This window comes from Podarcis tiliguerta (assembly GCF_965153285.1).
Source record: "Podarcis tiliguerta genome assembly, chromosome: 5".
NCBI classification, from domain to species: Eukaryota; Metazoa; Chordata; class Lepidosauria; order Squamata; family Lacertidae; genus Podarcis; species Podarcis tiliguerta.
In genome coordinates this window covers 23490182-23513531 of record NC_139538.1, presented here as the reverse complement: position 1 = coordinate 23513531, position 23350 = coordinate 23490182, and the positions used below count along the sequence as shown (strand labels likewise).

The 23350-nt window shown below is 42.3% G+C and overlaps 1 protein-coding gene across 3 annotated transcripts in view; it reads left to right on the top strand.

The window, feature by feature from the left end:
• The window catches only part of MED12L (mediator complex subunit 12L), a 162609-nt gene that overhangs the window by 11405 nt on the left and 127854 nt on the right, over nucleotides 1-23350 (top strand). For all 3 annotated transcript variants that reach the window (XM_083442526.1, XM_083442527.1, XM_083442528.1), the window contains exons 2-10: nucleotides 1496-1600; nucleotides 3696-3887; nucleotides 5051-5210; nucleotides 8646-8815; nucleotides 9415-9525; nucleotides 11625-11894; nucleotides 12962-13111; nucleotides 15779-15878; nucleotides 17058-17194. In XM_083442526.1, the coding sequence (XP_083298652.1) occupies nucleotides 1496-1600; nucleotides 3696-3887; nucleotides 5051-5210; nucleotides 8646-8815; nucleotides 9415-9525; nucleotides 11625-11894; nucleotides 12962-13111; nucleotides 15779-15878; nucleotides 17058-17194 (1395 nt within the window). The remainder of the gene's footprint in view (nucleotides 1-1495; nucleotides 1601-3695; nucleotides 3888-5050; nucleotides 5211-8645; nucleotides 8816-9414; nucleotides 9526-11624; nucleotides 11895-12961; nucleotides 13112-15778; nucleotides 15879-17057; nucleotides 17195-23350) is intronic.

Here is a 23350-nt window from a genome sequence, read left to right as displayed (position 1 = left end):
TTGGGATGGGGGTGAAGGGAAGCTTAAACCATTTGAAATAAACTTAAAGGGAGCATTTCCCCACTGATGAAGGCTTCGCAGTTACACCTCAATATTCCAAAGATTCTTGCTAGGTTGCCCGTGGGTCAAAGATATATCTTTATCTAACTCCAGTACATTGCAGGCTGATCCCATCCTCTGCTGTGCTGTCACTCACTTTTTTTTTGTCTTTTTGGAGAGAGAGTTGATGTTACGGTGGCTGTCTGTCACACTTGTATTTGGCTGGGTCACGTACAAGTGGGACCAAGTTGTTCTTATTGCTTAAGCACTGCACTGCAGTTGTGCAAATACAAGTGTGTAATTTTATACACCCCTATCATATCCCCTCCCTCTTACTCACCATTTTTTACAAACTAAAAATCTCCCAAGGTTGCAACCTTTCCTCATAGGTGAGCTGCTCTAGCCCCTTGATCATTTTTTGGTAGCCATTTTGGGTAGCCATTTGATAGCCATTTTTTGGTAGCCATTTTGGGTAGCCATTTGGTAGCCATTTTGCTTTAGCCATTCCCCATCTCTTCAGAATCCTTGCCCTGGTTTGGCAACCAGAAGTCTGTATAGTTTTCCAAGTGCAGTCCTAATAATAATAATAATAATAATAATAATAATAATTTATTACGGTCAAAGACCAGTTCAAGAAGCACAACTGAGACTGATTTCACAAGAGTAAAATAGACATTTAAAACAATATACAATAACAGCTTATGGATTAAAATTAAAATAGTTGCATGCACACAAAAAGACCTAAGGTTAAACTAACATGCAGATTGATACTGGGACACCCAGGAGGCCGGCTATGACAGTTTTCCTAGCGATCTACTAGTTGAAAGATTCTCTAGGTTTAGGTCAGAGTCTTTGCAAGTGCTGCATATCAACAATGTATGGTTCAGGTGGCAGCTATGTCTAGTGGTCTAGGGGCCTGGGATAAGATGAATTTTAAATGTTACAGCAGCCGTGTGTATACAGGGGGCATCGTTGTGCCTTAGTGTTTGTGTGTGAGGAGAGAGAGAAGGACTAGCATCTTGTATCTAATTTAGGAAACAGCCATTAAGCCTATTCCACTTCCAACTCCGAAAGCCTTTAAGGTATCCAAATTCTATTGGTTGACATACAGAGACGTGTGTGAGATGGTGGCAGAACATTAAAAAGTCAGTGCTTGTCTCTGTGTATCCTGGAAAATGCTATCCTTTGATGATGAAAGTGAATGTGTAGGAGATTAAGCCTTGATAACATTCGGCCTGGTAAGCAACTTCCTGCAGATAAAAGACTAGTGTTATCCCAAAATACACTGATGTGAAAGACTATGGCGTATAGAGGGAACGCATTACTGTTTCAGCATGACATTTTGTGGTATATAAAATGCATGAGGAATTTTAATTCCTTCAAAAAGGCATTGAGCAAAGTAATTAAAACTTCAACCTACAGCTTGAATAACTTAACAAAAACTCTCTCTTTGTAGGATGAACTTACGGCTGTGAATGTAAAGCAAGGTTTCAGTAACCAGCCAGCCTTCTCTGGAGATGAGCATGGCTCTGCTAGGAATATTGTCATTAACCCTTCAAAGGTAAGGTCGGGATTGAGGTTTGTTGCAAAAGTACTTTCCTTTATGACAGTGTAGTAATTTCATCTGTTTTCCTTCACAGTCGCTCCTATGATCTCATTCAGACACAAGGCAAAAACTTGTTTTGCATTGCCAGGCATTTGAATGTGTACATTATTGCTCTTGGTAATGGCTTCAGTGTGCAGATTTATTTCTGGTGATTTCTGGTGATCATGCCATGGTTGTGCAAGAAGATATTTGTAGATTAGGGTATGCTTTCGTACATGTGTTTACTGGATTGGACAATAAATCTTAGGCATTTTATGTGATTTTTGTATTTATTATGTGCTGATGGCAAATATATACATTGTTAATAGTATTCAGATGTCTTTGTATAAGGTGATTCATAAATTGAATTAATATTAGTAGTCATAATGTGTGGTGTAGTGATTAAGAGCAGTAGTCTCATAATATGGGGAACCGGGTTCGCGTCTCCGCTCCTCCACATGCAGCTGCTGGGTGACCTTGGGCTAGTCACACTTCTTTGAAGTCTCTCAGCCCCACTCTCCTCACAGAGTGTTTGTTGTGGGGGAGGAAGGGAAAGGAGAATGTTAGCTGCTTTGAGACTCCTTCGGGTAGTGATAAAGCGGGATATCAAATCCAAACTCTTCTTCTCCTTCTTAATTAGGTAGTTGTGGGTATTCATTATTTCAGTAGACAGATGTTCTGTGTAACTTGTAAGTTTACAGATTTGTAAGTAAATATGTGCTATTCCAGCAAAAAGAAACTACCTTTCCTCTTGATTTTGTATCTCTTAATTCTTTGGGGTTAACACAGTGGTAACTGCAAAGTTGAGGTTTCTGGGTATGTTGATGGGACTTTGTGCAGCTCACCCTATGTGCTAATTACGACTCTGATTTAGCAGTGAATTTAAATATGTAAAGCATTCAAGTGAAGCCAGATGTTATATGCTTCAGGTTAAGCAGTCACATTAAATATATACATATTTAACGTACATATTTAAGTCTTTTGGTGGACAGGAGCCTAACCTGGAGATAATGTACCCACAGAGGGACACTGATGCTCAAGTGTGTCTCTAATATGTTTCAAAAGTTGGACAATACTTTCATTAGGGCTAGCCAAAAGCACACAATGCTGAGTAAGCTTTCCAGTTCCCCAGAATTCTCCACTAGGTTGGAATATCTAGTGGCTAGAGACCAATACGCGGGTGGGGACGCGGGTGGCGCTGTGGGTTAAAGCCTCAGTGCCTAGGGCTTGCCGATCAAGAGGTCGGCGGTTTGAATCCCCGCGGCGGGGTGTGCTCCCGCTGTTCGGTCCCAGCGCCTGCCAACCTAGCAGTTCGAAAGCACTCTCGGGTGCAAGTAGATAAATAGGGACCGCTTACTAGCGGGAAGGTAAACGGCGTTTCCGTGTGCGGCTCTGGCTCGCCAGAGCAGCGATGTCACGCTGGCCACGTGACCCGGAAGTGTCTTCGGACAGCGCTGGCCCCCGGCCTCTTGAGTGAGATGGGCGCACAACCCTAGAGTCTGTCAAGACTGGCCCGTATGGGCAGGGGTACCTTTACCTTTTACCTTAGAGACCAATAACTCCTGAAAAGTCCTTTCTTCTGCTGGTAGAGAATCCTGTCCCTCTCTTTGTAGATCTGGCTTCTGAATGGCTAAAGGTGGTATTCTGCAAAATGCAGAAAAATCAAAGGAAGTCCCATTGGCACAGCTGCGAGGAAATAATAGCCCCAATAAAGATACTGCCAAACTGTGAATTTTGGGTGTTGCTTATGATTCAACAGGACTTTCTTCCTTTTTATGTATCTGTTATATATTGGGGTCTACCTTGATAGACACTTCACACATTCTTAGTTAATAGCTTTTTGTTTTATAGGCACAGAGCATTTACCTTTAAAAGATAATGGGCTATCACTTTAGCCCTTTGCAGTATGAAAACTGACTTGCAGCACCAGGGAATTTAGAATACACTCTTACTAAGCTGATATCTTAAACAACATTGATTCTAGATCTCTTCAGATGGGGATATTGTATGTGGCAGTGTTTAATAGATACTTAACTGTGTATGTTTCTTTTATTCCCTCCCTCTCTATCAGATTGGAGCTTATTTTAGCAGCATATTAGAAGAGAAGTTAAAACTTAATACTTTCCAGGATACAGGAAAGAAGAAACCGCAAGTAAATGCCAAAGACAATTACTGGCTAGTTACTGCTCGTTCCCAGAGTGCAATTCACAGTTGGTTTGCAGATTTAGCAGGAAACAAACCACTGACTATTCTGGCAAAAAAGGTACATATTAGTATTTTGAGGGCTTCATAAATTTGAGACAGGGGAGACAATAAATTAAAAGTGACTTAAGACTGTGCCACCATATTGGGAACAGGTCATATTGTATAGATTTTGAAAAAAAGTGGTTGGGAGAAGTGGGAATTCCCTCTCTTTTTCTTTACCCTGTTGCTCAGTGGCTGCAGTGCAAATGTACCCACTGAGCTCTCAGAACACTGTCATGAATGCAGAATTCTGGTGCATCTCAAAAAATCTCACATCACTGTGTTGGAACATCAAGGAAATGTTGATCAGTGAAGGGGTATTGATTTTTTTGGGGGTGGTGTGAGATATAGCTAGTAATTATTATATTAAATCGGTGCCTTGCAATTAGGTTTTTCCCCTCTGTGTATTTTAAATCTTTTCATCATAGTTTAGCGTTAGGCTTTTCTAGGCTCAGTCTCATAGCACTGAACAATTTAGCGTTATCTCTACCAGCCTGTTGACTTGTTTGCATGGGTTCATATAAATGAATCCTTTTTTTCTAGCAGTGTAGAGAGAATGCATTTTGTATTGCACGTGAGGACTTCTAGACAAAATTACAAGGGAGAGAATAATGGCAGTTTTGGAAGCGGAATAGGGGGAGCCATTCTCTTTTCCATGTTTGAAACACCACAATAAGATCTACTCAGCTGTTGAGTAGAACATGAGACCAGTTTTTGTGTGTGAAAGAAAAACATGGCAGACAGGCCTGCAAGTAGAATGCTATTCTTCCTGTGTCACCACCTAGAAAAGGGTGCTTTTGAAACTTTGAAGTTGTTGAAGCAATTATATTAGTTATGAAGCTTCATGTTCCACCTCTCCTTTATTGGCTTGTAGCTGGCCTGCTTGCATGACATGATAAGCCAAACTATGGCTTGACGTGATAAGACAAACTGGTTTACTGGGACTGCACAAATGGAGCTCACAAAATATCTGTTCCTCCCTGGTTCTTTTCCGCTCAGCGCAGTGGGGCAGCTAAGCCAAAAGGATGTGATTTTGTAATATCTCAAAGATGTGACCTTTTAATGTATCATTCAACTGTTTCTGGAGGCCTGTCTTTTAGTGTGAAGTTTTCTAACTTTTCATCTTACAGTTTTGTCTCTATTACACTGCTAACTCTTTTTTTTTACCTCTTGTCAACCCAGGTCCCAATTCTCAGTAAAAAGGAAGATGTTTTTGCTTACTTAGCAAAATATTCTGTGCCGTTGCTGAGAGCAGCATGGCTGATCAAGATGACGTGCGCATACTATTCTGCCATTTGTGAAGCTAAAATCAAAAAACGCCAGGCTGCTGATCCAAATCTTGGTAAATATATGAATTCATTGGAAATTGTAATGGATTTGTACCATAAATTGTTGTGGCATGTTCTTGTGGTGAGCAGGGTGCTATCAATGCGTGTCCCATAGATATATTTCAGTTATTTTGGTGAAATTCTGTGGTTGGTATTCGGTGAACCTTTCACACTAGTGCAAAGTTTAGTGCTAGCACAGGGAGATTCCCCCTTTCTCCTCCCCCCACTTCATCCTGTAACCATATCTGGTGTTGCATTGGGGGAACAGATTTGTGTTATATATTGGCATGTGTGTTCTATTGTGCAAGGAAAAATCCTGCTGCTCATGAAACTGTCACCTCCTTAGTGCTATGTTGAATGCAGCTATATAGCTACGTCTTTGCAGTTTAGAAACAAGTCTCCTGTCGCATTTTTTAAAAAGTGTACATGCAAGCTGCCATTTTTGCCAACAAAAAGGTGTTAAGCACTCACTACAGCAGCAGCATTAAAGAAGAATATAAACTTTTTTGGTGGTCTGCGCGAGATATATGTGAATATATATCTGTGTGAATATATGTGAATTTGTTTTCCTACACCCCATTACATAATAGCTGAAAACCTGCTGTGTGTATTCTTTGCAATGGGTCATATGGCTGCCTGCTGCTTTAACTACATCTTTTATTAATATTTTAATTAATTTTTTTAAAAAAGAAAAATGAGAAAGGTAGATTGACATTGCAAAATGCTTGTCACAATTTATTTACATTTTAACAATGTGGGTCCCTGACTCTGAAATTCATTACCAGCTGATCTCTGTAAAGTTGCCACACTTGAGGTCTGCAGAAAGGCCCTGAAGACCCGTCCATTCTCAGTGGCATGTTCATTAGTGGCGTCTTATGCTATTCTTAAGATTCAGGGAGTTGGGAAACCTGAATTTTTCTTCTTGGGCTGGATGTGTACATTTGCTGGTTTTATTGACATGGAAGGTTTTTATTTCAACTTTCATATTGCATTTTGGTTTAGTATTGTCAGACATTATTTGTTGTGTGTGATGCTGTGTGTGTGTGTGTGTGTGTGTGTGTATCTATATATTTTTATAATACTTCTGTGTAGCAATATCCAAGTGGGGCATCCTATTTGTGCCACAGCCATTCTGCAAATGGGAGCCTCGTTCTTAGGGTAGCGTAACAGCCAAAATAAATGTACATCTTCTGCTTGTGGAAGATGTTGCACAATTCTTAGGGCACCTGTTGTTGTTGTGGTTGTTGTTGTTATTATTATTCTCAGTGACAGCTATGCTTGTGTGCTCCCACTTATGCTACTGTTTGCTTAGCTATGTCAGCTGTCTAACTTCTTACATTAATATAATTTTGGATGCCATCCAACATAATATTCACAAGAATGGTAGTAGCTGTTACTTTGCTGGAGACTTCATGACAGTAACCTAAATACATTCATGTACACTGGGCATTGATTTCTTTAAACCGTTTGTACTTGAAGTTCAAGAGAGTTATGTTGTTAATTTTCAATTATTGTCTAACAGTACAGTGTGCTGTGTATTAAGCTGCACATGATGGGAGCTTCAGGTGACCTTTAACCACAGAATGAGGTGCATTTTCAGAGCTTCATGGAGGAATAGTAAAGCTGGACTATAGTATTGGGAGATGACAGTTCTCTTTGGGCTCAGATTACTGTGGCTTGTTCCAGTTCTTCTGATAATGCCCTTCCCTTTTCTTATGCTCCAATTATAATGGAACCAGCAGAGATTCTGAAAGAGAAAACTCAGTTGGCTGGTTCTTCTAATGCTCTCCCATTGTACAAGCTGAACTGGAGATTATCGTGTAGAAGTTATATTCCTATGAAAGGATGGAGATTGTACTTCTTTGTAAAGCGGGGAACAAGTTATCCCAACTCCTTTTATGTTGATAACCTTTGCCAGAAATAATCCTTCAAGATACAAGGAGCGTAATGTGTCTGTACTGATTCAGACCACTGACATGAGAAATGAAAAGTTTGTGTGTTAACTAACTTCCAACAGTTGATGTGATAAATTAACTTTGCTTTCCTGTTTGTATCTTTTGGAGGCAATGAAACACAGAGCAGGGCCTCAAAAGCTAAATCAGTTTCCCCCAACTTCCAAATGTTTTGGACTGCAACTCCCTTCAGCTTCAGCAAGAACCCATAATCCTCCAGGTGTCACTGAACAACAACACCCACCAGCACATGGTCATTGGTTATCCCTGCAAGGACTGATGGGCGTTGTAGTTAAGCAACATCTTGAAGACCAATGTTCCCCACTCCTACCATTGCACTGTGGAGAGCGTATTAACTTATGGTCTGTGTGTGTGGTTCGGGAGCTGCATGCCAGGGAAAAAACAATGCTATACAGGGTTGTAAAGACTGCAGAGAGAATAATTGGGTGCACGCTTCCCACCTTAGATCAAATCTATGCTGCCGGGTGCCGTAAGAAAGCGGCAGAGATAGCGCAGGATCGTACGCACCCCGGAAATGACCTCTTTCAGCTTCTGCCTTCTGGAAGAAGGTATAGGGTTATAAAGGCCAGGACTAGCCGTCTGAGAAACAGTTTCTACGCAAATGCAATTCTGGTTCTAAATGCAGCATAAGGGGTCTCTATAGTATAGTGTATTTTATAGTATAGTGTATTTTATAGTATAGTGTATTTTAAAATGGGGTTTCAGAGTTTTTAGGGATTTTTGAATGTTTTATGTAGTTTTTCAATTTCATTGTTCTGTATGGGACAATGACAATAAAGATATCTATCTATCATCTATCTATCTATCTATCTATCTATCTATCACATATGCTTATAGGCTGTACTGTATAGTGTTGGCAAATTCAACAGCTTTGATAATACGATGTGAGGAAAATCCTTTAAAACTTGAGGTAACACCTCTTGTGTATCTGTTTTATTTCCCACCAGAGATAGCCGTTCACAGCCATATAATTGCACTGCTTGTAAATATTGCTATATGTCTCTTGTGCATTTTTCTCTCTCTCTCATTAATACAAAATAGAAACTGTCACAATCTTAACAATTTTTCATATCTGTTGTGCAGCAGTTTACTACACAGGCCTGAATTAGTAAACCTTCCTAGCTCAGTCATAAATGTTTCACAAGAACAGAAATCTCTGTGAGGTGTTGAAACTCACAGAACACAGTTGGGTCCACCAATAATAGTTGTATTCTGCAAAGAAGCAAGATTTATAAGAACATAGTGCAGAGCATGCAATCATTTAGCAAAAGTGCTTTGAAGATACTGCAGAGGACAGAATGTCATGCTAGGAGCCTTTTGAACAGGCTCTGTGTTAAAGACCTGCTGTTTATTGTCTTGAAAATGTACTTTGATAGTCTAGCTAATTATCATGTTAATTGTTCATGTTGTATATCTCATGTTGTCAGCTGATGGGGGAGAGGAATCGTGAGAACTCATCTAATTTCTGTCTCATAGAATGGACTCAGATTTCAACCAGATACCTCCGTGAACAGCTGGCAAAGATTGCAGAATTTTATCACATGACCTCAAGCCAAGGCAGCAGCTCTGCAGCTGTGTCCCCTGAGGTGGAACAAGCCCTGAAGCAGTGGGAATATAATGAAAAGCTAGCTTTCTATATGTTCCAGGTAACCTTTTCCAATAATGTGCTAAGATGTCGTTCTCCGGGGCAAAATAACAACGCAGCTGATTTGTTTTTTAAATCGCCTCTGCTCCGTGTCCACTGTTCCAACAAACAAAAACAATATGATTTCTTATCTGCTGGATAGAAGGGGACAACAATGAAAGTTAGGAATGCTGAATGAGGAAACTTGAAACCTAGGGAGCAGAAAAACTTGTTGTCTGAGTTTGTCTTCCTTTCTCTCTCTCTCCCAAAAAGAGATACAGAAGAGAAGACCTTTTTTAGGAATATTCAGGAGACAGTCTCTATATTTGAGTCTCAGTCTTTGCCATAGAAAACAAGTATATTTAGGCTGTTCAGTCCCTTGTAGAATCTTTTCAGATACTTGAATGACTGGTTTATGTATCAGACTTTTTTTTTTAAAAAAATGATTGCTTCAAATCATTCTGTTGTTTGCCTAAAATGGTTTGAATGATTGGGATGCTACTTTAATGTTGTTGGGGTTTGTTTTAATTGGTAACTTGAGTAATGGAACACGGGGGCATATTACCAATTGCACTCTTTACTATATATATTTACCTGAGATCTTTCTAAACTTCATTGCAGGAAGGACTGTTTGAAAGACACGAATATTTAACATGGATATTGGATGTCTTGGAAAAAATAAGGCCTGCTGATGATGAACTTCTAAAACTCCTACTACCGCTAATATTGCAGGTACAGAGCATGATACAATTTCCCCACAGTTCAAAAACCAGCTTCCAGACATGGAGTAGTAGAGCATTAAAGGTGTGATTGGTTCACATACCCAAGGAGCACGCAGTGAGAAGGGAGAGGTTTTCTCAGGCCTTCCTGCACGATCACAGCATGCATCTATGGCTTACGACATGGGAGTGTTGAGATCCTCATCAATGCACCTCACCACCCCAGACATCATTAGTTTTGGTTAATTTGGTTGAATAATTCTGATTGGCAGATCCTATAGTTGCTGTATTGTAATAACCGTAACCTGTTACCTATATTTATTGTCTCAAGTCTTTTTGGGTGTGTTGGCAATATAATTTTACCATAGTTCAAAAACCAGCTTCTAGACACAGAGTAGTAGAACATTAGGGACGCAGGTGGCGCTGTGGGTTAAACCACAGAGCTTAGGGCTTGCCGATCAGAAGGTCAGTGATTCGAATCCCCGCGACAGGGTGAGCTCCCGTTGCTCGGTCCCTGCTCCTGCCAACCTAGCAGTTCGAAAGCACGTCAAAGTGCAAGTAGATAAATAGGTACTGCTCCGGCGGGAAGGTAAACTGCGTTTCCGTGCGCTGCTTTGGTTCGCCAGAAGCGGCTTAGTCATGCTGGCCACATGACCCGGAAGCTGTACACCGGCTCCCTCGGCCAATAAAGCAAGATGAGCGCCGTAACCCCAGAGTCAGCCACGACTGGACCTAATGGTCAGGGGCCTCTTTACCTTTACCTAGTAGAACATTAAGGGTGAGATCCAATGGCAGCAGCCCACGCAGTGCAGGACTTCCATTTTCTCTTTTCCAGCCTTCCCTGGTATTCCCAAAATTCCAGAAGGTGCATGCAAAGAAAATTGGGGTCACTCACTCAATTGTGTGAGTGAACATCCATGTTGGATATCACCATATCCAGTGGTACCTCGGGTTACATACACTTCCGGTTACAGATGCTTCAGGTTACAGACTCCGCTAACCCAGAAATAGTACCTCGGGTTAAGAACTTTGCTTCAGGATAAGAATAGAAATCGTGCTCCGGCGGTGCGGCAGCAGCAGCAGGAGGCCCCATTAGCTAAAGTGGTGCTTCAGGTTAAGAACAGTTTCAGGTTAAGTACGGACCTCCGGAACGAATTAAGTACTTACCCGAGGTACCACTGTACTTCAGCAGTGTTAGAAACAGGGATGTGAATGCTAGGAGCTAAATGGCACCTCAAACCCAACACAACAACGGAATGTCTAGGCATTTTTCACATGATCTAGTCCTTCCCTTGCTCACCCCATTAATATTCTCAAGAGGGTCTCTTCTCTAGCCTTCAGAGAGTAGCTGGAAGTGGGGAGGAAGAAAAAGGTCCTCCTTTCCTTCCACTCTGCAGTTTTAATCTGAAATCTTAGGCGCAGTACTGCACCCAGAGCTCAGAAGCTGCTTTTGCTAATGGAATTCCCTGTCGCAAAATGAGCCTAGAACAACGGGCGTTTCGGACACTGTACGTCAGCTAAGCATTTTGTGAGTTGGTCCTGTTCTGCAGTGTTCATAATAGGAGTTATTGCAATGGTGGCATATTGTAGTACATGTTTGGATCTAATGCACTATTGATTAATCCGTTGAGTTACATCCGTACCGGCACGTGTGGGCTACGTGTTTAAAAATAAAATGCAAGGTCTTTATTAGTATGATTAATGTAAGTAGGTTTAAGATGTGGCTATGAAACTATCACTGCATAAAACAAATCTCAGATTGTTTGTTCCTTTGATTTGATTATGTTCATATTTGTAAGGTCCCAGGTTCAGTCCCCAGCATCTGGGTCACATGTAACCGAGAACCTTTTTCTGCCTGAGAAGCTGGAGAGCTGCTGCCAGTCAGAGTAGACTAGCCTTCCCCAGCCTGGCGCCCTGCTGCCATGCTAGCTGGTGCTGATGGGAGTTGTAGTCCTAAGCATCTGGGGGGGCACTGGGTTGCAGAAGGCTGGAGTAGACAACCCTAACCTGGACTGACCACTCACATGCCTTGGTACAAAACAGTTTTTGAAACGTTGGTTGGAATTTTATGGTTTAGGATGAATGACTTTTATTTCTAAAAATGTTTTTCAGTATTCCGAAGAGTTCGTTCAGTCGGCCTACCTGTCACGCCGACTTGCTTTCTTCTGTGCCAGACGCCTCTCTTTGTTAATAAGTGACAGTCCTAACCTCATAGCTGCCCACTCACCTCATATGATGATTGGACCAAATAACCCACCTCTAGCGGTTCCAAGCCCTACTACAGCCGGGCCTGTGGTCAACCCTGCACAGCTAGTATGTTCGGATTTCCTTTCTTGCCCACAACATCGTCCACTGGTTTATGGACTCAGTTGTATGCTGCAGGTGAGGGATTCTTCTTCTTCTTCTAATGCTCTGTTTGTACACCAGGGAACAGCTGGATTTCAGAAGAAGAAGCATTTGGTACTGGTTGTTTTAAAGTTTTAGTAATAGTGACCTCTGTCTCTCTCTGTGTGAAACTGTTAAATGTTTCGGCTATGCTAGAAGAGATTAAAATTCATACTTGATACTGATGGCGAACATTGGGAGAATAGATCTGAATCAGATGCACAGTCTTCCTGAAGAGGTCTCTCCCAGGCATGCAGAATTCTCTAAGAACAGCCACGATGGCTAGAATTCCAAAAAAACTTAAATTTTGTTCTTTGTACTATGAGATCAGTACTGCTCTTGATGGTGAAGTGTGCTAATTTTGACTGTCACTTTCATAGGACAGGGTGGGGTTCTTTTTGTATTTATATGGGTAAATTGTTTGGGTGTCTATTGTTTTAAATTTTGTATATTTTATATTTTTTGTGAGTGGCCTTGAGTAACAAAAAAAAAAGTACCTATGAAATATATACCATATTTACTCAAGTCTAATGCACCATCGAATCTAATGGGTACCTTAATTTTCACAATGTAATTTGGCCAAAAAAGGTGAGCATTAGATTCGAGTAAATATGGTACATAATATCAGCGGGTCCTTCCAGTGTGTGTTCTCTTAGTTGGTCAAGAGGAATAGGCCATCTCTCTCTCTCTCTCTCTCTCTCGCACGCACGCACGCACACACACTTTCAGGGAGAAAGCCCAGCTGAATTCGGCTCAATTTCTAGTTGATACGTGTATGACTGCTCTGTTAGACTGACTGTCTTACCTATATGACACACTTCAAATCTTCAAAGAAGCGCTGATATTTTTACAATAAACAGAAATGCTTCTCCTTGTGCTTGTATTATAAAGGATTATTTCTTTGAACACCAAGGTATTAATCAACCAGCAAGTAGTTTTTTAAAAATTTTGTTTTGGACTTCAGCTCCATTCCAGTCCTATATAGGCCATCTACCTGCATGATCTGAATTGAATTGAATTATCTTATTACATGAAAAAAAAATTCTATATTCTTCCCATTGCAGACAATAACTCTCTGTTGCCCAAGTGCCTTGGTGTGGAATTATTCCACAAATGAAAGTAAAAACATCAATCCTGGTTCACCTTTGGATTTACTTCAAGTTGCTCCATCTAGTTTACCTATGCCTGGAGGAAATTCTGCATTTAATCAGCAGGTATATTCATTTTAAAATGTACACAATGCATGTAATGTGCTGAGAAATTATGTATCATAGGCTAGTCTCATTTAGATGACTGTGTTTATAAAGTGTGTTCATGTGAGAGATTTTCCTCATTTCGCCTTTGGAGGGAGCTATCTTTACGTGTATCACTGTGATTCCTTAGCAGAATGGGGCGGGGGGGGGGGGAAGCAAGAATAGGGTTTTGTAGTTGGATTCAACTTTCTGAGAATCTATTAGCCATTATTTATTGTTTGATTCATCCCCCACCCCAGCCCTAGCTCCTAATAATCATAATCATAATAATCATTATTAGGAAACGATGCCTTATGAGGAATGGCTAAGGGAGCTGGGCATGTTTAGCCTGGAGAAGAGGAGGTTAAGGGGTGATATGATAGCCATGTTCAAATATATAAAAGGATGTTACATAGAGGAGGGAGAAAGGTTGTTTTCTGCTGCTCCAGAGAAGCGGACACGGAACAATGGATCCAAACTACAAGAAAGAAGATTCCACCTAAACATTAGGAAGAACTTCCTGACAGTAAGAGCTGTTCGACAGTGGAATTTGCTGCCAAGGAGTGTGGTGGAGTCTCCTTCTTTGGAGGTCTTTAAGCAGAGGCTTGACAACCATATGTCAGGAGTGGTCTGATGGTGTTTCCTGCTTGGCAGGGGGTTGGACTCGATGGCCCTTGTGGTCTCTTCCAACGCTATGATTCTATGATTCTATTATAATAAAAAATAATATCATTAAAACTTTCTAAAAACTCTGTAAGACAGAGTTGTTCCGCCTGGCCTTTGGCTTAGAATCAGTTTGATTCCCTCCCCCTCTTTCTTTTTTTCCTTTCTCCTCCTGTGAAGAGGCTGCATTTTAATGTTTTAATGTTGTATTTTAATCTTGTTTTTTAAGTTGTATTTCAATCAACTTGTTTTTTATAATTGGTTCTTAGCCGCCCTGAGCCCAGTCTTGGCTGGGGAAGGCGGGGTATAAATAAAATTTATTATTATTATGATTATTAAAAACAGTTCAAAAACATTTTTTCATCCAATGATTTCAGAATTGCCAGGAACAGTATCTTTCACTATCAAATGCCTGGGTGAATGGGAATGTTTTATCAGTTCCTCCTGAAAGTCATGGATGTGGGACAGAGATGCACCTTGTCAGGAAAGACGTTCAGCAAACAGGGAACTGCCTTTGAGAAAACCCTGGCAAATTTGATGAAGTGAACATGACCAAAGTTGTTTTTGGGATTGAAGTTGTTGAGCTTGAGATTTTACCCCAGGAAATAAACTGCCACAGGGGCCGGATTAAACCGACCGGCGGGCCAGATTACACCCCCAAAACAGACTTTGGACATGGCTGGTTTATGCCAACTGGGCAGTCCCTAGTGATGGCATCACTACCTGGCCTAGGAGGGCAGGACCCTGACTGACTCCAGCTACAAAAGCTGAGGCTGCTGAACAGACACTTTGGCTGGAGTACTGTTGGGTTTTTGTTTTGTTTTGTTATTATTGTAAGTAAAGGTAAAGGGAGCCATGACCATTAGGTCCAGTCGTGACCGACTCTGGGGTTGTGGCGCTCATATCGCTTTACTGGCCGAGGGAGCCGGCGTGCTGCTTCTGGCTCATGTGGCCAGCATGACTAAGCCGCTTCTGGCGAACCAGAGCAGCGCACGGAAATGCCATTTACCTTCCCGCCGGAGTGGTACCTATTTATCTACTTGCACTTTGACGTGCTTTCGAATTGCTAGGTTGGCAGGAGCAGGGACTGAGCTATGGGAGCTCACCCCGTCACGGGGATTTGAACCGCCGACCTTCTGATCGGCAAGTCCTAGGCTCTGTGGTTTAACCCACAGTGCCACCCCCGTCACCTGCGCCACCTGTCACAGCGCCACCCGTTATTATTGTACTCGTAGTTTAAATTATTTTAAACTGCTTTCTAACTTGTGTTTTTTTAATTTTGGGTTTGTTTGTTTTTAATTACGGGAAGAAAGATGTGCCTCAGAAGAGAGGAGCTGGGCAGAGCAGGGGGTGGCCCCAATCATAGTGGTTCTGGACAAGGAGAAGGGTATGGGGTGTGGAGGGGTGAGGCAGGCCAGGTAAAGGGCACATGGCGCAGGTAGTTAGCGACTGTGCTGTGTGCCAGTGCCTCCTGCAACCTGGGAAATTATGATTGTTGCTGAATGCCAGGTCGGCTCTGAGTAAGACCTCCCTCATCCATGATTTGCTTAAGGATAAGGAGGCTGATCTCTTCTGCATCACTGAGAAATGGCTGGGTGAGCAGGGTGGAGTTGGTCTGCTTGCCTTACCTGAAAATGGATATTGTTGAGTTGGAAAGATTCAGAAAACGACAACCGAAAAGTTCAAGGGGATGAGAGCAGCCCTTTGTGCTGCCACTGTGGAGTTTTATTTATTTTTTAGTTTAAGATTTTGGAATGTTTTCTGAAGCAAGCCATTTTTGAAAAGTGGTCCCATTTTAGTCTGTAAGATAGTAAACGGGAGATACCATACTGCTTCTTTGTCCGACGTGGTTTAATCCGAAGCTGCTATTACTTTATGTCTGTTCAGTAGTTGTTCTCTGCCCTCAGGAAACTGGATAAGCCTAGGAGAAATCTGACACGTGTTTGAGATTTGATTTTCGCAAACACTAGCCAATTACTCTTTCAGGTACGGGGAAAGATTTATGAAGTAGAACAGCAGATAAAGCAAAGAGGCCGTGCTGTGGAAGTGCGATGGTCTTTTGACAAATGCCAAGAAACAACTGCAGGTAAAATAATAATAATAATAATAATAATAATAATAATAATAATAATAATAATAATAAAGTTTAAAAATATATATCGGATACTGTAAGTCCTTACTGGCCATGTTCCTCTTGGATTTCAGTGTGATACATTAGAAGGGGGCTAAAATGCCTCCAGTTTTGATGATTGATCCATCCTAGATTCCTGCAATCATCTGTTTTGAAAGATGTGACTAGGCAGGTTAAAGCCAGAAAGAAAGCAGTAGAGACTTGAAGAAAAACTCTGAAAAGGGTGGATGGTATTATCAAAAACTTAAGACAAGTTCCTACCATTCTTTAAGGTGAGAATCAAAACAAGGCAGTGCTGTTGTAGAAACTTAAAAAAATAATAATTTTTTTTTATTGATAAATACAATACTCACAAATGCAAAACAAAACACGAAACAAATTTATTACACATGCATACATACAACTCCTTAATTCCTACAAAAGAAAACAATTGTAGAAACTTTTATTTGTTCTGTTTTTTTGTTTTCTGGTTTTTCTTTATATAATGATATATATCAGTATATAAATACCGTATTTTTCGCCCTATAGGACGCTCTGTCCCATAAGGCGCACCTAGTTTTTTGGGGGGGGAAATAAAGGAAAAAAATTATTTTCCCCCCCAGGCGCGGGGTTGGGGAAGCCCGAGCTTCCCCCGACCCCAGCCCCCAAACAGGCAGCTCTCTGCAAGCCGTGGGAGCCCAGTGCTGGTCCGCGAAGCCTGGACGCGCTGAGCTCAGCGCGCGCAGGCTTCAGCATGCAGGCACCTCTCCGCCAGCAGCGGGAGCGCTCCCGCTGCTGGCGGAGAGGTCCGCGAAGCCTGGACGCGCTGAGCTCAGCGCGCGCAGGCTTCAGCATGCAGGCACCTCTCCGCCAGCAGCGGGAGCGCTCCCGCTGCTGGCGGAGAGGTCCGCGAAGCCTGGACGCGCTGAGCTCAGCGCGCGCAGGCTTCAGCATGCAGGCACCTCTCCGCCAGCAGCGGGAGCGCTCCTGCTGTTTGCGGAGAGGTCCGCGATGCCTGCATTCGCCCCATAGGACGCACCCAGATTTCCCCTTCATTTTTGGAGGGGAAAAAGTGCGTCCTATAGGGCGAAAAATACGGTAATTCTTTGGATTTCACAATGTAAATATACTCTTTTCTGTTTCTCTGTCTTCTAGGAGTGACTATCAGCCGCGTTTTGCACACATTGGAGGTTCTGGATAGACACTGCTTTGATCGATCAGATTCTAGCAATTCAATGGAAAGTCTTTATCACAAGATTTTCTGGCCAAACCAGAACAAGGATAGCCAGGAGGTAACTGCATTTCCCCTCCTTCTAAGTTTATAAATGGTTAAAGACTCATTTTCTCATTCTCTTATTTACCAACATGATTGATTGACATATGAAGCATCATAATAGTGTGTTTATTCAAAATATTTGCATTCTGTCTACTGGCCAGTAGCTTTCAATGAGGCAGTTAATGCTACTTCCTGTTCTGATCATTCTCTTGAGTGGCACACTACTCTGTTTCTAACATGTGCTATGACACAAGATTGCCCAGAAGTCGTGTCTTTGATGGTTGTGAGAGATGTGTACCTGCAAATTCCTAGCAGTGTTTCTTAGCTGCTCTTTCTTACATTCACAGTAAATTTTAGGGCTGAGCCAAAACCAGGAAGGAGGTTATCCCAAAAGGGCCAAAAGGTCAAAAAGAGTTAAATAGTTTATGCACTTCAGTTAACAGGAAATGCTGCATGTTCTACTGCATATAAATTCCCATCTTTTCAGTAATTTGGCATTGTTTTACACGATGCTCTAGTTTAATTAGGTTTCTAGAATTGTTGCCACAATAACTATTTTACATTAACAGGTATTTAGAAAGGTGTAATTATACACATGCACACAAGTATTTATATACCGTATTTTTCGCCCCATAGGGCGCACTGGCCCATAGGAAGCACCAAATTTTTTGGGGGGGGAAATAAAGAAAAAAAAAATTATTTCCCCTCCAGGTGCGAGGCTGGGGCGGGGGAAGCCCGAGCTTCCCCGACCCCAGCCCCCAGAACAGGCTGCTATCCGCAAGCCGTGGGAGAGCTGCGCGACTTCGCGCAGCTCTCCCACGGCTAGCGGAGAGCTGCGCGAAGCCTGAAGCCTGGGGTGTGCTGAGCTCAGCACGCCCCAAGCTTCTGGGTGCAGGCAAGCTCTCCGCAAGCCGTGGGAGAGCTGTGCGAAGTCGCGCAGCTCTCTCATGGCTTGCAGATAGCTTCCTGAAGCCTGGAGAGCGAGAGGGGTCGGTGCGCACTGACCCCCCTCGCTTTCCAGGCTTCAGCGAAAGCCTGCATTCGCCCCATAGGACGCACACACATTTCCCCTTCATTTTTGGAGGGGGAAAAGTGCATCCTATAGGGCGAAAAATACGGTAGGTGCAGGAGAGAAGAAGACATAAATGCAAGGATTTATAAGTTCCTTTATGTATTTACAGCTAAACATCTATATTTTTTAAAAAATCCACCAACAGTAATATCAGCACAGTGTGTAAAAAATATCCATTCAGAATCATTTGATCAGCCAGATGACATATTATGGCATTGCTTTTAATTTTATAATGTGGTATAGCTGATCAATAAAGCTAATATTACCAAAGCAAAATTTGGATGGGTGCACTGGTACAAAATAACTAACTAAGCAGAGATTCAGGTAGGTAGCCGTGTTGGTCTGACATAGACGAAATAAATAATAATAATAAAAAAATTGGCCAGTTGCACCTTAGAGACCAACTAAGTTTGTTCTGGGTATACAAACTTAGTTGTTCTCTAAGGTGCTACTAAACCAGAGATTGTTATTGACAAGTAAATCTAAATATATATTAAGTTGTATATTAAGTTCTGCTTTTACAACTAACAGTTCATGAAAATTTCCTATCTGTAGGAAGTTTATACAAACTCCTATCTCATACTTTTCTCCTTTCTCTCTTTCTATGGGTGTGTGTGTGTCTTTAACGTGCCTTCCCAAAACCGTTAATTTTGGAAGGTGAAAAGTGCTGGGGTCCAGTCTGCCTTTCCACTCCCTTTCTTATAGTGCCCTTTAAGTCTCCATAGTCTTGTTTGCTTGCTTTGGGGTTTTAGAGTTGCTCTCCACCATTACAGTGTGCTTATATGCTGAGAAAGATAGGAAGTGATTGGTTTCTGTTCCATGTTCTCTGCAGCTGCTGGTTTTCTGTGTCCGCTGACTTGCATCTGTCACAGCAAATGCTATCTTAACTTGCCTGATCTGTGAAGGTTGCTGAAAAACTGTGTATTAATTTAATGTGTTTGGCTTGCAGCTGACAGAACAAATGCTGTATTTGTAGATCTGCTTATGTTGGCTCTAGTGACCACAATCTACTGTGCTGTCAGATCTACTCAGCTGCAGAGGAAGTAACAATTTTAGAATGTTTCAAAGGAACTATGCCACAGCTGATTGTCTGAAAACTGAACCATTGTTGGCTTTGGTGTGGGGGGGGGGGGGATGTGGGGGAAACAACAACTCTCTCGAATCATTAAAGGATAAATGGTCAGGAGGAAAGTTGCGAACTTCCTAGTGAATAACTCTAAATGAGATTTCATAATCGTTCATTTATAAGAACATAGGAAAATCCCCACTAAACCTTGACTCAAAGCCCATGTATTCCATTGTCCTCTAGTACAGTGACCAACCACATGCCTGTTGGAAGCCCCACAAGCAAGACCTGATCCTAACACATTCTCCTCACTTGTGGTTCCCCCCTATTTGTATTCAGAGTTGCGTGTCGAGGTCCCCAAGCCACACACATCAATTTTGGTTTGGGTTTTCGGCACGATTTTGGCCACAACTTTATTTAAATACATCCAAGTGAGTGGTTGCTTAGGCATTGGTTCCGACTGTCTGTCCTTGCCCAGGGGACAGAACTGACTTCCGGATTCCAGCGAAAGCCAGTGCGGGAAACAAATTTTGGGGAGAAAATGAAGCTGGGCCTCAGTCCCTTACTTCTCACCCTCATGCTCCTGGTGGCTTGCACGGCCCAAGTCCGATGCCAGGGACAAGGACGAAAAGAATGGCAAGCCCCTGGATTCCTTTAACGGAATTCCCTTTCCGCACCACCATTGGAGGGCTAGGCACTTACCCCTCCACCAACCAATTTGAACCAATGCCTAACCATCAACCAGCTGCTGGGTGACCTTGGGCTAGTCACACTTCCCTGAAGTCTCTCAGCCTCACTCACCTCACAAAGTGTTTGTTGTGGGGGAGGAAGGGAAAGGAGAATGTTAGTCGCTTTGAGACTCCTTAGGGTAGTGATAAAGCGGGATATCAAATCCAAACTCTTCTTCTTCATTTAAGGCCTTCCAGGTTGGTTTCCATCACTACATCTTATTGGAACGAAGTCTTGTAGGAAACATTACAAAACTGTGAAGTGCTGCGTTTTTAGGAATAAGTGTAGCTTTGTATAAGAACACACTGCAAAACTTTCCATTTCAAAAAGCCAAATAGACTTGCAGTGCAATGCCTATGGAGTTCAATGTAAGTTCCAGGTAACTGTGCACAGCACCGCAGTCTTAACTTAATCATCTGGTTTTAGTTCTTTCGATCTTGACAGATGTAAAGGCTGGTATCACACCTGCCTTCGCTGTGTGACATCCCATGTCATGTGAATGGCTCTCTCCTTCCTCTTGTCCTATCTGCTGCTCCTGCAACCCCCAAAGATCTTCTTTTGAGGATGTATCCAGAGCATACCTGAGGGTTGTAAATGAGCTATAGGTGGGAGCAGAGGAAAAAGAAGTTGTGTTGTACAAGTGGAAATCTGTTGACCAATTGCACAGGTATCGCTGCATGTCACCTACAGTCTTTTGCACGCTTCTGGGGAGTAGCTGCATGTTTTGTGCATGCAAATATACATTGATGATGGGCCAAATATTCCCTTTGCTACTATTTTGAATATATCTAATATTTTAAAAAATAATAATTATCTGAGCCACTAGATGGCAGCTCTTTTAAAACTAAAAGAAAAACTAAAGAAAAGCTGCAGTGTCATATCTGGAATAGTTTTTTTCAAGTTGTGTTTATTGTATCCTATAAAAACTTGAATATAGTTTCATGGGCAAGCTGTACATAGCCATCATGGATAGTAGCCATTGATAGAAACATCAAACATTAAAAACTTCCCTATACAGGGCTGCCTTCAGATGTCTTCCAGAAAGACATCTAATGTATTGTTGTAGCATTACCTCTTTTGTATGCTTCTTTGATTTCATTCTCCACCTCAAGCTGAGCATTTTGGTTGGAACTACAGCAAGAAATGAATCTTGTGGCCTGGTATTACTACCCACAATAATTCTGTGAAGAAGTCTGCCCATCGGGGGATTTCTAGCTTGTTGGATTTATTTCCTCTTTGATGTACAGCGATGCCACCGCTAGAACACCCCTCCCTGTCCTTCCCATATAGAGTTCCCATTCAAAGATAACCATGTCCCATTCGTTCTCTCCATTCTACCTGGTTTCCATTATGCCCACTCTATATCTAAGAACAAGAACTCCAGCTTCACCATCTTAGCTCAGAAGTTTTGAGCATTACAGTGGTACCTCAGGTTAAGTACTTAATTCGTTCCGAAGGTCTGTACTTAACCTGAAACTGTACTTAACCTGAAGTACCACTTTAGCTAATGGGGCCTCCTGCTGCTGCCGTGCCGCCAGAGCACGAGTTCTGTTCTCATCCTGAAGCAAAGTTCTTAACCTGAAGCACTATTTCTGGGTTAGCAGAGTCTGTAACCTGAAGCGTATGTAACCTGAAGCGTATATAACCTGAAGCGTGTGTAACCCGAGGTACCACTGTAGTGTAAAAATACTTATATACAGTGTTCTCTCTCCAGATGTCTTTGGCACCTGTTTTATGCTACGATATTTTGCCCTCTTTTAATTCCTATCATGTGCTTCTGAACTCTCAGTGCCTAGTTCTACGCCTTCCTCACTTGAATGATTACCATCATTTTACGCTGCATCCCTGGGAGATGATTTCTTCCAAACTGCTGGACGCTCCTTGATCTCTGTTGGCCTTCTCCCTTGTTGTTAGTTTAAAAGCTTGCTCTGCCATCTTTTTGATTTAAGTGCCAACTGTTTGTTTCCCTCCTAGTTCAAGTGGAGCCTGTCCCTTTTGTACAGGCCAGCTTTGTTCAGAAATATTCATCAGTGCCTAACAAATCCAAAATCCTCCTCCTGACGCTACTGACCCATCCACTCATTGAGACCCTATAGCTGTGCCTGCCTAGCTGACCCCATGCATGGGACTGGTAGCATAGCAGAGAAGGCCACTTTGAAGGTTCTTGCTTTCAACAATCTTACAATTATTACCCATCCTTTGTCACAAGGTCCTGGTGGGTAAAATACACCACTAAAACAGTTCAAAACAAAATGCTATAATAGCTAGAGTGGTCCTAAAATGTATGCCTTTCAAGTGTCAAAAGAGATGTGTCTTCAGCATACAACAAAAACTGTAAAATGAAGGTGCTAGATGCAACTCTTTGGGGAAGGATTTCCACAGTGTAGGGGCTGCCACAGATAATGTTCTCTAGCAGGTATTTCTTCCTTTCTCCCTTTCTTCCTCTCTCTCTCATTCACTCAGTCACAAACACACAAACGCACACACATACCAAAACTCAAGAGGGCACTGGAACTGTCAAGAGGCCCCATCTACTGATTCAAGATGGCTGCAGTCATGTTTAATAATAATACAGTGGTACCTCGGGTTACATACGCTTCAGGTTACAGACTCCGCTAACCCAGACATAGTACCTCGGGTTAAGAACTTTGCTTTAGGATGAGAACAGAAATCGTGCTCTGGCGGCGTGGCAGCAGTAGGAGGCCCCATTAGCTAAGGTGGTGCTTCAGGTTAAGAACACTTTCAGGTTAAGAATGGACCTCCAGAACGAATTAAGTACTTAACCTGAGGTACCACTGTAATAATATAGTAAAGGTAAAGGTAAAGGGACCTCTGACCATTAGGTTCAGTCGTGACCGACTCTGGTGTTGCGGCGCTCATCTTGCTTTATTGGCCGAGGAAGCCAGCGTACAGCTTCTGGGTCATGTGGCCAGCATGGCTAAGCCGCTTCTGGTGAACCAGAGCAGTGCACGGAAACACCGTTTACCTTCCCGCCACAGTGGTACCTATTTATCTACTTGGACTTTGATGTGCTTTCGAATTGCTAGGTTGGCAGGAACAGGGACCGAGCAACGGGAGCTCACCCCGTCGTGGGGATTTGAACCGCCGACCTTGTGATTGGCAAGTCCTAGGCTCTGTGGTTTAACCCACAGCGCCACCTGCGTCTCTATCTCACCCAACAGCAGGTCTCAGGGCGGTTACAACATAAAATCACAATATAATAACACACCATACGTAAAAAAAAAGCAAAACAACCTAATAACCTCCCCCAACACATTTTTAAAGGGCATTGGATGTCAATCAGC